Source organism: Podarcis vaucheri (assembly GCF_965113315.1).
Source record: "Podarcis vaucheri genome assembly, chromosome: 2".
NCBI lineage: Eukaryota > Metazoa > Chordata > Lepidosauria > Squamata > Lacertidae > Podarcis > Podarcis vaucheri.
In genome coordinates this window covers 88,203,512-88,217,922 of record NC_138760.1, presented here as the reverse complement: position 1 = coordinate 88,217,922, position 14,411 = coordinate 88,203,512, and the positions used below count along the sequence as shown (strand labels likewise).

The 14,411-nt window shown below is 42.4% G+C and overlaps 2 protein-coding genes across 4 annotated transcripts in view; one reads left to right on the top strand and one right to left on the bottom strand.

Moving 5' to 3' along the window:
* Positions 1–4,025, bottom strand: part of APPL1 (adaptor protein, phosphotyrosine interacting with PH domain and leucine zipper 1) — a 44,964-nt gene extending 40,939 nt beyond the window's left edge. Inside the window, exons 1-2 of the mRNA XM_082209670.1 lie at positions 3,889–4,025; positions 687–3,315 (exon numbers count right to left, since the gene is read on the bottom strand). Coding sequence (XP_082065796.1) covers positions 687–740 — 54 coding nt within the window. The 5' untranslated portion in view covers positions 741–3,315; positions 3,889–4,025. The remainder of the gene's footprint in view (positions 1–686; positions 3,316–3,888) is intronic.
* A 783-nt stretch (positions 4,026–4,808) lies between these two features.
* Positions 4,809–14,403, top strand: HESX1 (HESX homeobox 1). 3 transcript variants are annotated; one of them, XM_082210616.1, is made up of 6 exons: positions 4,809–6,339; positions 7,959–8,097; positions 8,305–8,504; positions 8,828–8,929; positions 10,161–10,223; positions 12,509–14,403. In XM_082210616.1, the coding sequence occupies exons 2-6, from the start codon at positions 8,076–8,078 to the stop codon at positions 12,839–12,841; spliced, it is 720 nt and encodes a 239-aa protein (XP_082066742.1). In that variant the 5' UTR covers positions 4,809–6,339; positions 7,959–8,075; the 3' UTR covers positions 12,842–14,403. The 3 variants fall into 3 exon arrangements, with proteins under 3 accessions (XP_082066742.1, XP_082066741.1, XP_082066743.1); XM_082210615.1 differs by lacking the exon at positions 4,809–6,339 and having other exon boundaries at positions 6,347–8,097; XM_082210617.1 differs by lacking the exons at positions 4,809–6,339; positions 12,509–14,403 and having other exon boundaries at positions 6,347–8,097; positions 10,161–10,561.
* Positions 14,404–14,411: the final 8 nt, after the last annotated feature.

The following is a 14,411-nucleotide window of genomic DNA, read 5'->3' as shown; positions in this document are numbered from 1 at the left end:
AATACAATACTGTATAAAACTCAAGAAAACGCTGAAAGAGCTCTTATGTCCCACCCTGTACATACCCTCCAGATTTTATACTCGACAGAAGCAACATCCCCATTTAACCCCCAACAGCCCAGACATGGAGAAAGGAGGCGGTGCTTCCTTTACACTAACCAAGGACTTTAAAAAAAAAAGGAGTGGGGAAGGCCTTTTGGGTTTGATTATTTTTGTGCCTGAGACAGTCGCGTGATTATGCTTCCTGGGACTCCATTTAAGCGCCCCGTGGCGACTTGGAAAAGGGCAGGGGGGGCGTCCCCAAACAAGTCTAAACGCTGAGCCTACGCAGAAGACCATTTCCCCACAGATTTAGCAGAAGCACTTCTGCATGCGAGGTGCAGCAAACCCTCCGTGTCACTCGGAGAAGATGCTGCAGAGGGCGAAGCGGAAAGACCAGACCGCGGCGGGACAGTTTTTGCACAGGCTCCTTGTCGCTAGGGAGTCGCTCGTGAGGCGGCGGTCGGCGACGGCGCGGGGGGGAGATAAGAGAGGAAGGAGGGAGGGAGGGAGGGAGCGAAGCGTTACTATTCCGGGATGGTGGCTGCCAGGGATGGGGCTCCGCAGCCCGCCACCAGCCCTCCCGCCTGCCTCGCGGCGCCGAGGGCCCTCAGCTCGCCGCCTCTCCCGCCGCTTCCCCTCCTCACCTGGGGGCTGTCCTCCAGGGTCTCCTCGATGGGCAGCTTGTCTATCCCAGGCATGTCGGCGGACGGATCTTCACAGGCCGGACCGGCCCAGCTGCCCCCTCACGCCGCACCCAGCTGACGGGTCTCCACCCTCGCGCTCTCGCCCGGCCGCTCGCCCGCCGCTTGGCGCCTCCCCTTTCCCTCCTCCCCGAGCAGCCACAACAGGGAAGCTCAGGAAATCCCGCCCCGGCACTTCCACGCAGCGGGCCGCGGCTGCAAGGGCCGCCGCCGCTGCCGCCGCCTCCTCCCTCAGACGCGGCGGACCGCGCGCCGCCTGCTTCCCATTGGCTGAGAAGGCGGCCACTCCGAACCGAAGCAGGAGCAGGAGGAGGAGGAGGCGCGCGGCCTCTTATTTATTAATCCGGATCCACAGGCTCTCTCCTCTCCTGGCCTCTCCTGCGGGGGTTGTTGCGCCGGGGCTGGCGGCCCTTCCTGCCTCCCCCACCCCGTGTGGCCCTCAGAAGGGTTTGCGGCTGGTCGCCCTCTGCGCGAGGCTCACCTGGGAGCAAGTCCTCACCGGTCACAGCGGGGCTTCTCCATGAAGCGAGGCGGGCAAAGGATGGCACGCCATGTTGCGTGTCATCCCAGCCGCCGCTTCCGATGCCCTTTCCCCCCCTCCCAGCCCCGACTCTTAAAATTACTGCTTTGCGGCCTAGCACACATCTCTGTTGCTAAGTGGATCTTTTAAACACGGTTTTATTTGTGTTTGGCTTTTTTGGCCATATTATTTTATTCTTTGGATACGAAAGGAGAATGGGTCGAAATATATTAAGAGGCATGCAGAGCCTGGGATCTGCAAATTCCAGATGGATTTGAAAATGATGTCCATAGTATTAATAACTGCCAGCTGGTTAACTCATTAAGAGGAGAGAGTATGCTCTGCTTATCCAACATTATGCTTACCTAGCCAACAGCAAAGTGTCTGAGACCAATCAAAAAGATTTGATCATATATTAGTACTGTTTTTAAAATAAAGTTCTACTTTAAGAATACTGTTGTGAGTTTGCCAGGGTCAGTCTGGATGACACCCATGGGTCCCTTCAAACCTGTGATCCAGTGTATGTGGGGGTGGAATCTCTGAGGAAACCAGTTGAACCTGTTCCTTTGGTAAGGTAATGGCAGGCAGTATAATAGTGCTGTTTACATTAGCCATGCTGCCATATAGACAAGTGGGGTTAACTCTGCCCCTACTTGGAATCAAGATCACCTTGAAAGGTAGAAGAATGGTAGCCAGGTTTTTGTGGGTAAGTTTTGGCTGATACTGGATGCTGAAGAGACAGGTATGTCATGCTCTGTGCTGGACCCAAGCACTGTGGCTTGGACCTTCCCTGGAACAATGGAGAATTGATATGTTTGTGTGTTAATGCTGTGAGCTGATCTTATGCTTAAATTGTATATATGTGTAAATGCAACCACATATCCTAAAGACACCAAAATCTCTATTGACCTTCATTCCAAGAAAATAGAACCCTAGGTAAGCACAGAAATCCCAGCAGTCTCATTGCTCAGAGACTGGGATACATGCAGCAGTACATTAATACAGTATATATAAACCCAAGTCATTATGATAAGAATTACTCCGTTATCAAATATTTACCATGTGTAATACAAACTGACTTAGAAAAAGTAAGAACTTTAATGAAATGATTAACTAGCAGTGTAATCTAATGTCTACTCAGAAATGAGCACTACAGTATTGAATTCAGTGGTTCTTACTCCCAGGTAAGTGTATAGAACTGCAGCCTAGGCCATTATGGTTTTTTCCTGGTTTGACCTTTTCCCCTCTCTTTTTATGAATCCTGAGATGGCACTGGCTGGGCTGCCAGATACATCAAAATAGTACATCAAAAGAGTCCAATGTTTCTTTTTTAAAAATTTAGGAAATAAATAAAGCATAAATCAAAATTCCAATGTACTGAAGTTACATTACCACCAGAAAGCATAATAAGGCTGCATTTGCACTTACTCTCAAGGTGCAACCATGTTTTTTAACCCATTCCAGAGTAAAATACTTTTCTGCGGTAGTGACTGCATCTTTAGGAAGATAAGGGACACTGTCATTAGTTACCCATACTACATCTGCCATTCACTCTTTACATTTTAATGATAATAATAATAATAATAAATTTTATTTGTATCCCGCCCTCCCTAGCCGAAGCCAGGCTCAGAGCGGCTAGCATCATACAAATAACACAGTATACATAAAAACAGGCATGAATTAATTAAAATACATCTTCAAATTAATTCAGACAAATTAAAATCTGGACAAATGGCAGTTATCATGTTAAGACTGAGAGCAGTTAATACTTGCCAGGACCAACTGTTTTCACTGATCATATAAGGACCTGTGAACAGGCTGGGGGGCCTCCTTCACATAAATCACAATAGAGGTGAGGAACCTCAGGTCAGGCAGGCCAAATGGAGCCCTCCAGCCTTCTCTGTCTGCCTGCAGAACTCTTTCCAGGCCATACCTTCTCCCTAGCTACACCCAGGCTCCTTATCCTAGGCTGCACCCCTCACCCCCCCCTCCTGCTTGCCTAGACGGAAGATAAATACAGACAGTTCACTGGCAAAATTGGAACAAGTATAGCTAGATACAGTGGTGCCTCACAAGACGAAATTAATTCGTTCCGCAAGTTTTTTCTTCTTGCGAGTTTTTCGTCTTGCGAAGCACGGTTTCCCATAGGAATGCATTGAAAATCAATCAATGCGTTCCTATGGAGACCGTCTGGGGACAGAGGGGAAGCGCCGCTCTGTCCCCTCTTTTGAAGCAAGGGGCGGAGAGGAGAAGATCGCTTCTTCCCCTTGCTGCCCCTTGGTTCAAAAGGGGTCCGGGGAGAGAGGAGAAGGCCTTCCCCTCTGTCCCCAGAGCTTGCGGGGCTGGCAACGGGGAGAAGCGATCTTCTCCGCGCCGCCCCTTGCTTCAAAAGAGGTCCGGGGACAGCGGGAAGCGCAGCGCTTCTCCCCGCCGCCCCTTCAAAAGAGGTCCGGGGACAGCGGGGAAGACGCACTGCGCTTCCCGCTGTCCCCGGAGCTTGCGGGGCAAGCTTCGTTTTGCGAAGCAAGCCCATAGGGAAATTCGTCTTGCGAAGCGACTCGAAAACGAAAAAACCTTTCGTTTTGCGAGTTTTTCGTCTCACGAGGCGTTCGTCTTGCGGGGCACCACTGTAGTTACTGTACACCTTGAGAGCACTGCTCACTTCAAGAGCCCAACAGATAACAAAGGTTCTACAATAAACTTTCAAATACTGTTTTATTTGTAAATGTATTCCCAAAGAAGAGCAGCGTTTGTACACATACTGGATTTTTAAAGTCGAACATGTTTATTGGACGTTTTGCACTGCTGCAGATTGCTTGCTGTCTTTCCCCACATTTTGTTGCTGGGTTTCCATCTGGTGCGGAACAGAGTGCTCTTATTTCCCTAGGTTGTTGTGCACATCACACTGAACTAAACTTTGGCTGAGCACGGACGTGTGGCTTGGAGCTCATACCTAATTTGCTTTTCCCTGGTCCTTTTCAAGCCTGTGCTGAAATAAGCCAAGGATTGGCTTCATGTGTTCTCTGAATTCAGGCTTGTGCTTAACCAGACAGACTTTGGTTACAGCTCGTGGTTAGTCTAAGGTTACCAGATTTTTTTTCAATGAATCTGGGGACACTTTTCAACTTCAATAGGAATGATAGGATTTTGTCAGGGGATTGATTTGTAAATCCAGGGACTGTCCCTGGGAAACGGGTACATCTGGTAACCTAAGGTTAGTCTGGAGAGAGCTTAACCACAAACATGGGTTTGGTCAGCATACTAAGCCAAGGCAGCAAAAAAGGACTTGAAAGGAGCAAAGCAGGCTTCAATAGTATGCCATACATAAAGTAATTTATTTCTCTGGTTTTACCTTCCATGGAAGCCATTCTCAGAAAACAAACTATGATAAATGCAAATATTAGCTGAATATTAACTCAAAATAATGTAAGCTTATTATTCATAGATTAATTAAGCTCTCATTTTTTTTAATTTCTTTTGAATAGGGAATTAAAGAGACTTTAATGTTTTTAATAACTCTATAATTTACCTTACCCCCAAAGCTTACACCAATAAATTGCCAACACTAGATGGCAGCATTACAGAGCTATTATTAATGTTAATGTTCTTTTTAGTACAAACTACTGTAGAACAAAAATAAATAATTTAACATTCATTTTAAAATAAAAAGTGACACAAAATGGCACAATTCACCGTTATTCCCAACTCAGGGGAATTCTGTGGATATAGCGTATCTTGATTTCAATGAGGCTTTTGACAAAGTTCTCCATTATATTCTTGCAGAGAAGCTGGCAAAATGTGTGCTGGGCAAGGTGGATTTACAGCTGGTTAAATGACCAAACCCAGAGTGCTCACTAATGGTTATCATCATGGGGAAAAGTGACAAGTGGGATGCCACAGGGTTCTGTCCTGGGTCTGTTGTTGTTCAATGTCTTTATAAATGACTTGGATGAAGGATTGAGAGGATGCAGATGACACCAAATTTGCAGATGACATCAAACTGGGAGGGGTAGCTAATACCACAGAAGACAGAATCGGAATTCAAAATGTCTTTAACAGATTGGGACAGAACTCTACATTTAGGTAGGGAGAACCAGCTGCACAAATATAAGATGAGAGACACCTGGATTCCCAACAGTAAATACTAAAAGGATTTAGAGGTTTTAGACTATAAGCTTAACATGAGCGGACAGTGTAATGCAGCAGCAAAAAAACTAATACGATTCTAGGCTGCATGAACAGACGTATAGTGTCCAGATCAAGGGAAGAAATAGTACCACTCTATTCTGCCTTGGTCAGACCACACCTGGAATACTGTTTAGGGAAGCTTTTAATATCCGAAGGACTATTGTATTTTAATATTTTGTTGTAAGCCGCCCAGAGTGGCCGGGGAAACCCAGCCAGATGGGCGGGATATAAATGATCAATTATTATTTTTAATTTTATTATTATTATTTATACTGTGTCCAGTTCTTGGTGCCACAATTTAAGACAAGCTGGAATGTGTTCAGAGGAGGGCAATCAAGACAATCAATGGTCTGGAAACTAAGCCTTATGAAGAATGGTTAAGGAGTTGGGTATGTTTAGCTTTGAAAAGAGACTGAGAGGAGATATGATAGCCATCTCAAATATCTAAAGAGCTGTCACAGTGAAGATGGAGCAAGCTTGTTTTCTCCTGCTCTGGAGGTAGGACCCAAGCTAATGGATTCAACTTACAAGAAAGGAGATTCCAGCAAAATATCAGGAAGAACTTTCTGACAGCAAGGTTGTGGAGTCCAGAGATGAAATTGAGTTTCCCATTCATACTTTATTGGAAAAAATACAATACTGATGCATTTAATAAATGTATTTAACTTCAAACCTTCTTTTATATGCTTTAAAAAGGTAAAGGACCCCTGACAGTTAAGTCCAGTTGCAGACGACTCGGGTTGCGGTGTTCATCTCGCTTTATTGGCCGAGGGAGCTGACGTTTTGTCTACAGACAGTTTTTCCAGTTCATGTGGCCAGTATGACTAAGCCGCTTCTGGCGAAACCAGGACAACGCACGGAAACGCCGTTTACCTTCCCGCCGGAGTGGTACCTATTTATCTACTTGCACTTTGACATGCTTTCAAACTGCTAGGTTGGCAGGAGAAGGACCAAGCAACGGGAGCTCACCCCGTTGCCGGGATTCGAACCACCAACCTTCCAATCAGCAAGCCCTAGGCTCAATGGTTTAGACCACAGCACCACCCACTTTTTACATTAGTTCATTATAAAAACTAGGATAGCAAAAACTAATTATTTATGATACCTAAATTCCAATTGACTTAGCACATAAAAGCAACTCCCAGACACAAGGTTGGGCAGTGTGTATGGATGACAAGACCCCCAATCAGCCTCACTGATGTGGTCACTGGCGGAGGAAGAGGAGTGCGGGGGGAGCACACCACCCCCGGCAGCAGGATCCTGGTGGCTACCATCAGGGCTGCCCCCTGCCCCCGCTGGGTGCCACGCCCCTGTGGGTGGTGTGCCACGCCCCCGGGACGCGCATGAAGCTCCGCCACTGGATGTGGTCCAAAGGAAAGCAGAACAATATGTTTGGCACCAGCTTGACTGCAGGAGTTGCCGGAAGGAGTCATACAAGACACCATCCATAACAGATTCTGATATTAAAAGGTGTACTTTGCAACTTGGAGTAGACCCACTGAAATTGATGGAAAATTACTTAACTGATTCCAGTGGGTTTACTATGAGACTGACTAATGTTAAATACCACCTCCCCTCTAAGCAACAGTAACATACAGGGTACAATCCTGCTTTTTTTAAACAAAAGGTTCCTCTGCTATTGCTTTCACTGGGATTGTTCTCCAAAGTTTTGTACAAGTATTTGTTGGGCTCCTCTTAGAATATCAGCATAAAATTACATCAGCATAATACAAGTGCTGGGGGCTGGAGAGAAGCAAACAAATTTCTACCTTTTCAAACTACTTAGTTCAACAATTCCTGTTAACTAATCCATGCTCTTGGAAGACAATTACACTGAGCTCTGACAACATTGCCAACCCATTGCAGTGTGCCTTATGCCAAACACCATTGTTATATTATTGACCATGTTCACTATTACATATGCATATGAAAAAACAGAAGCTTTTTCATCAGGATTACCCTAATAGCATTAAGAGATTATTTTTAAAATTTCATTGGAAGAAAATTCACTTAAATGAGATTACTTATTACTTGACTGGTTTCCTATCATGCTGTTATGTTTAGGTAAGTGGAGTCCATTAGAATGCTATTTTTTTTAAGAAACCTGATTTTATACATTAATGATTTCAAATAAAAGAGAAGTGCTATATTTGTGCGCTGGTTCTTTTGAGAAAGTTAAGTCTGATGCTCTGGTTAGACGAGATAACACTTTTTGTCCCTCTTGGTGCCCCCCCTGGTGTCACCATTAGTTGCTAATTACTTGCAAACAAATAAACAATTAACTCCTCGTGCCTCTTGGTGGGAGAATCTTCATTGACATGCTAAAACTTTCTAATAAAAGATTTTAATTAATGACGTGGCGAATCCAACCCCCTTGTCAACAAAGCTATAAGGAGGAACTGGGAAAGAAAAACCTGAACTATGGTGCATTTGGTACCTAGGCTGACAGTACAAGAATGGCAAGCAGATCACTCTGTCCTCTTAATGCAACTTCTCACAACCATCAGGACAAATCCAATCTTGGGGAAAGCAAAAAGGCATCTTGTTCATTTTCCATTGAAAGCATTTTGGGGTTAGAGCAGAAAAAAGATGGCACAACTGCTGCAAAGCCACACAGGCCATGGATGGATAAATGCAGTGATTTGGGTAAGAGGGAAACCTTCATTTCTGTTTTCTTAACTTTTTAACCTGAATTCAGGGCTTTAAAAAAGATAATTAACAAGCAGTGTGCATCCACTAAATAAGCTGTAAAGAAAAAATCAGGTTGTTATCTTTCAGTTTTGTCTTTCTTAGGTTTGAAACGTATAACCCAACATTTCATGGTATTAAAATACTGCATTTGTGACTTTGCAGGAGAGGATTGCAACCCTTGTCTACGGTTTCCTGCCATTTCCTATGCAATCCCATTGTTTAATGCGATCAGCTACCCAGAGGCAGAAGAAAGGGTTCGGAAATGTGAAAACTATTTTGCAGTCAATGAAAAGCTTTCTTACAAAAGGGAATTGAGTTGGTACAGAGGTAGGAGGCCAAGAACTGCATTCACTCGAAGCCAGGTAGGGATTGAGTACATTTAACCTATTCATAAATCTAAGAATGGATGTTTTGCTTGGTGCATTGTTTAGTAAGAGGGTATTTATTAGCAAGAATCCAGAAATGCCTGTTTCACAAAAGTCTGTACAATCATTCATTTACTGAATAAAAATATGTATAGATGTTAACATGTAATTATCACTGTTGTTCAAAATAGCTTAGTTGATTACTGTTGATTTGTATTTAAGTTTAGAATCTGACCTCAGTTTTTATCAGGCGATTCAACTTTATTTTTTGCTGCAGTGAACAATAAATAAGTAATAATGTTCCTCTTTATTCTCCTTAGATTGAAATACTGGAAAATGTTTTCAGAGTGAACTCTTATCCTGGGATTGATGTTAGAGAAGAACTAGCTCAAAAATTAGATTTAGATGAAGACAGGATCCAGGTAACTTTTGAATAGCATTATTTGAATCTTTCTGTGATTATGTCTGTCTGTCTGCTTAGTAGATCTCGCAGTGGTTGGAAATAATAATTAACTGCAGAGATTGACTCCTACTGTTTTGGGATTGCTTTTGGAGCACTTTATGGGAGAAAACAGGACACTGCATATATTTGCACTCCCTAACTCCACATATATTTGCCTAAATATAAACTTACTATAAAAGAAATGCATTTTATTTAACCCGAAAGCATGTATGTTGCCAGGATTTAAGACTTGGAAGTGTGATGTCTTGATTGTATAGTGAGAGGTAACTCATACAAAATTCAATTATCTTTACTCCCAAGTAAGTGTGCTTAGGATTGCAAGAGAATGTAAAATTATGATTATATTAGGAATTTATATCAGCAAAAACTAAGGCTACAATTCTAAGCATGCTTGCCAGGGAGTAGGCTCCATTGAACACAGTGGGGCTTACTTCTGAGTAAACATGCATGGGATTGGGTGCTGTACATTTTTCAAACTTTTGTTTAGGTAGAATGAGAAACTTAAAATAGGATTTGTTATAACTACAAAATGATGAAAGTGCATTTAGCAATCTGAGACTTATTATCCAACATTTGATTTAAAATTCCACATAGTTTTAAACAACTTTCTTTTATCTGCCTTCAAACAGACTGAAGTTAGGTCTTACTAAGTAGACACAATTTGTATTTTCTAACCTGGTTGCAACTTGTTTTGGATGCTGTTCAGAATACTTTCTGACTCTGCTTCAGGTGCTGATGATGGACTTTTATCTTTGTTTTAACTGCATCATTTAATGCTTTAAAAGTCAGGTCTCTTTTTTGGACTGCAGTGGATGACCAAGCATCCACAGCCAGCACTTTCTAGTAGCTTAGAACTCTGGATAGATCCGCATCAGAGACTCTGACAGTCTGATTTCCTAAAACCAATCACCAAATGCAGCCATTCCACAAGTTTTCTTCTCTCCTTTATCTACAAAGTGTTCATTTCAATCTAGCACCCAGATTGGGTATGTCATAGCTCAAAGAACATAAGGAGAGCCCTGCTGGATCAGGTCAAAGGCCCATCTGTTCCACCATCCTATTCTCACAGTAGCAATATTTTATGTTAGTATGTGGTTGTACACTGAGGCTTCATTTTCCAACACAGCCCTTTCCTATGAAGATGGTTGATCTGTAACAAGCGTACCTTTTTTCCTTTTGAACAATTTCAGATCTGGTTCCAGAATCGCCGGGCAAAGCTGAAGAGATCCCACAGAGAATCTCAGTTTCTAATGGTGAAAAACAATTTATCTCAAAACATGATAAAATAATAGAATCACCCACCCAATACACTAGTGTATTGCTGAAGCGTGATGTGAAGAGTTCATAAACTGCAAACTCTTATCGAGGAATTATAACGTTACAAATTTGCTTGGATGTTAGTCAACTAGTTCTGAAAGAGAAGAATGATTTTGCGAAGGAAAATAAATGGTATCAAAGATGGGGAACTTGCGGCTCTCCAGATGTTATGGGACCCCAACTCCCATCAGCCTCAGCTAGCGTGGCTAGTGATCAGGCATGATGGGACTTAGAGCCCAACAACATCTGGAGGGCCACAGGTTCTCTATCCCTGCTGTAAATACTATTGTAGCATTATTCCTATTAATAAGGGGGGGGGGACATTTCCTCTGACAGCTTAATAGCTTATTTTCAGGGGAAAGGGGGGGGGGTATTTTTGCAGATAACTAACCAAAGGAGGTAGTGATGCATCATTGTAAATTGTGAGGACTAAACATACAACGGGGCGGAGAAGCTGTGACTTTCCAGATATTGTTGGACTCCAACTCCCATCATCCCCAGCCAGCATGACCGATGGTCAGGCATAATGGGACATTGAGGCCAACATCTGGAGGGCTACAAACATCAAGAAGGCTTTGCATACAATTCTGTAGCTCAGTTTTCGTTACAGCTGTGTCTCTGGCCCTCAGGAAGCTGTGTATGTATGGGGCCTGCACTATAAAATCCAAACGATCCACATGAGAAGCTAAGTACAGACAGCTGCAGGGAATCCTGTTCTGGCAGAAGCATTTCTCTCTGTAAGATTTGAATCTTTTCTGCTATGTTTCCTACTATGAGCCAGAGATGTGCAAATGTTTATTGGGTATTGACTTAAAAAAAGCTTTTTGCCGGGATGTTATGCAGCAAAAGCATACGGGGCATCCCACTTTGTGTGCATGTGTCTCTGCTTTGTGGGAACTTCATGAAAAGAAGAAAATGACATTCACATATGAAAGCAACATATATCATATTATGGGAATCTTTGCAAGATCAATCCCTGGGGAGGGAGAGCAAGCATTTTGTACCTTTCCACTTTCCTCAGGAAACAGGTTGCTCCTGCGATGATCCCTTTGTTGGTTTTTTGGAACCATTTCAGCTCAGTGTGTATATACGCCAAGATTTGCCAATCTGTAATACAGTGGTGCCCCACAAGACGAATGCCTCGCGAGACGAAAAACTTGCAAGATGAAAGGTTTTTCGTTTTCGAGTTGCTTCACAAGACGAATTTCCCTATGGGCTTGCTTCGCAAAACGAAGCTTGCCCCTGCACCCCGGACCTCTTTTGAAGCAAGGGGCGGCGGGGAGAAGATCGTTTCTCCCCGTTGCCAGCCCCTTGCTTCAAAAGAGGGGACAGAGGGGAAGGCACGCGCACGCCTTCCCCTCTGTCCCCGGACCCCTTTTGAACCAAGGGGCAGCAACGGGGAGAAGCGATCTCCCCTCCGCCCCTTGCTTCAAAAGAGGGGACAGAGGGGAAGGCGCGCGCCGCTTCCCCTCTGTCCCCGGACGGTCTCCACAGGAAGCGATTCTCCCCGCTGCCCCTTCCCTTGCTTTAAAACAGGTCCGGGGACAGAGGGGAAGGCGCGCGGCGCTTCCCCTCTGTCCCCGGACAGTCTCCATAGGAACGCATTGATTGATTTTCAATGCATTCCTATGGGAAACCGTGCTTCGCAAGACGAAAAACTCGCAAGAAGAAAAAACTTGCGGAATGAATTAATTTCGTCTTGCGAGGCACCACTGTAACTACAACCCAGCTGACCTTTCAGAGGGTGCAAAGTCAGTACACGTCCCGTCATTCTCAGAATGAACACAACTTGGGCTATATCATAAATACCTGCTTCCCTCCCCACATCTTTTAGAAACCATCTTTTAGTTTCCAGAGGAGTTTAAAGTGCTGATATTGACCTTTAAACAGTTCAGGACAAAGTTATTTGAAGGACTCTGTCCACCTGTACCCAAAGGAAGTTGCCTGGCCCTTAAGATTAGAATGTAAGATTAAAGAATATTAAAGAACATGAAAAGAAAGAACTAACAGATAAGATAGGAATAGAAGCCCACAAAAAAGTAAAGTATTTAGGTATATGGTTATCAGCAAAAAATATTAACATAAATAAGGATAATTATGTAAAAGTTTGGCTAGAAGTTAAAAGAAATCTTGAAATATGGAACAGGATGAATCTATCCCTTTTAGGAAGGATCGCAGCAATAAAAATGATGTGCTTCCAATAATGTTATTTCTTTTTCAGACAATACCAATAATAGCAGGCACTGCATGCTTCAAAGAATGGCAAAAGGAAATTTCAAGATTTCTCTGGAATGGGGAAAACCCGAGGATAAAAAATAAGATGCTTACAGATGTGAAAGAGAGAGGTGGTTTCTCACTTCCAGACTTAAAATTGTATTATGAAGCTGCAACCCTAATATGGATCCGAGATTGGATCAAACTTGACAGAGAAGAGATAACAGACTTGGAAGGACATGACAATAGGTTTGGATGGCATATCTATCTATGGTATGGAAAAACAAAAATCCACAGTCATAATAAGAAAAGCATTGTTCAAAGTATGGGACAAATATAATGAACTATTAGAACCCAAAACACCTTGGTGGTCACTAAAAACATTGGGGGGAAAGGGAGTCTGGCCGACATATAGAGAATTGTTAGTAGAACAGGAAGGGAAACTAGAATTGAAAGAATATGAGGAAATAAAGGAACATCTTCAAAGCTGGTTGCATCATAGGCAGCTAAAATATATTTTTCAAGAGGACAGTAAGAAAGGCTTTTTATACAGGGTTTTTAAATTCCAAAAGGAAGTTATAGAAGAGAACTCAAAATTATAAAAGAAAATACATAACATGCATAACATCCTTTTGGAATGGGAAACGAAAGATAAGGAAGTGAAATCAGTAATGATCAAATGGGTGCAAGACATAGGCCACAATATACAATTTGAAGATTGGATAAAACTTTGGAAAGTAAATCTGAAATTTACAGACTGTATATTGTTAAAGGAAAATTACATGAAGATGATGTATAGATGGTATATCTCACCGGTGAAATTGGCCAAAATATATAAATATGAACAGAGGGAATGTTGGAGGCGCAAAGAGGTTGAAGGGACTTTTTATCATATGTGGTGGGATTGTAAAAGTGTTAAGGTATATTGGGAAATGATCTACAACGAATTTAAAAAAATGTTTAAAATAACATTTGTTGAACAACTAGAAGCCTTCCTGTTGAGTATATTCGGACAAGACCTGCCAAAAGATAAAAGGACATTATTTACATATGCAACGACAGCAAGAATACTACTAGCACAGAATTGGAAGACTGGAGAAATTCCAACAAAAGAACAATGGCAAGAAAAACTGATGAACTATGCGGAATTGGCGAAGCTGACACACAGACTTTGGGGAAAGGACAATAGGGATTTTGAAAAAGGGAACCTTTTATATTATATTTGCAGATACAAAGAAAGATTGTTGATCTTATAGGCTTTAAATAAACATTCACAACTTTCTGGATAGAGAATAGATAATGTAATAAAAGGAAAAATATGATATTTGTAGAAAATAGCAGAATATACTAATGAGGTTAATAAATCAGAAATGGAAGTTGAGGGAAGTCCAAAAGGGGGGAGGGAGAGACGTTTATGTAAGCTGTATGTTATAAGTATATTTGTAACTAAAGAAAAGGAAATTAATAATTTTTTAAAAAAAAGATTAGGAAAGCTTTGTTCACATGGCCACTGTCAATAAGATCTCTTAGACTGGCAAACACTAGGGGCATGGGCTTTTCAGTGGTAGCTCCATATTTGTGGAATTCACTCCTGAGGGAATTGATGTCTGGCCCTGTTTGTGTTAGCTTTAAAACCTTCTTTATTTCAATTTGCTTTTAATAAGGTGAGGGCCTGAGTACCTAACTGTTAAATTGTTGTGTTGTTGTTGTTTAAAAATCTGTTTTATCTGCATTGCTGTACTGGGTTATATTGTATTCTAGAACTGCTGTTTTTAGTTTTTGAAATTGTAATGAGATGTTTTAGTTTTATTTTATGGTTTAAAATGTTTAAGTGGACCACCTTGGGAGGCCTTTACCCTGAAGGTGACCTATAACTTTGGAAAATAAATAAATAATGCCCAACATGTTGA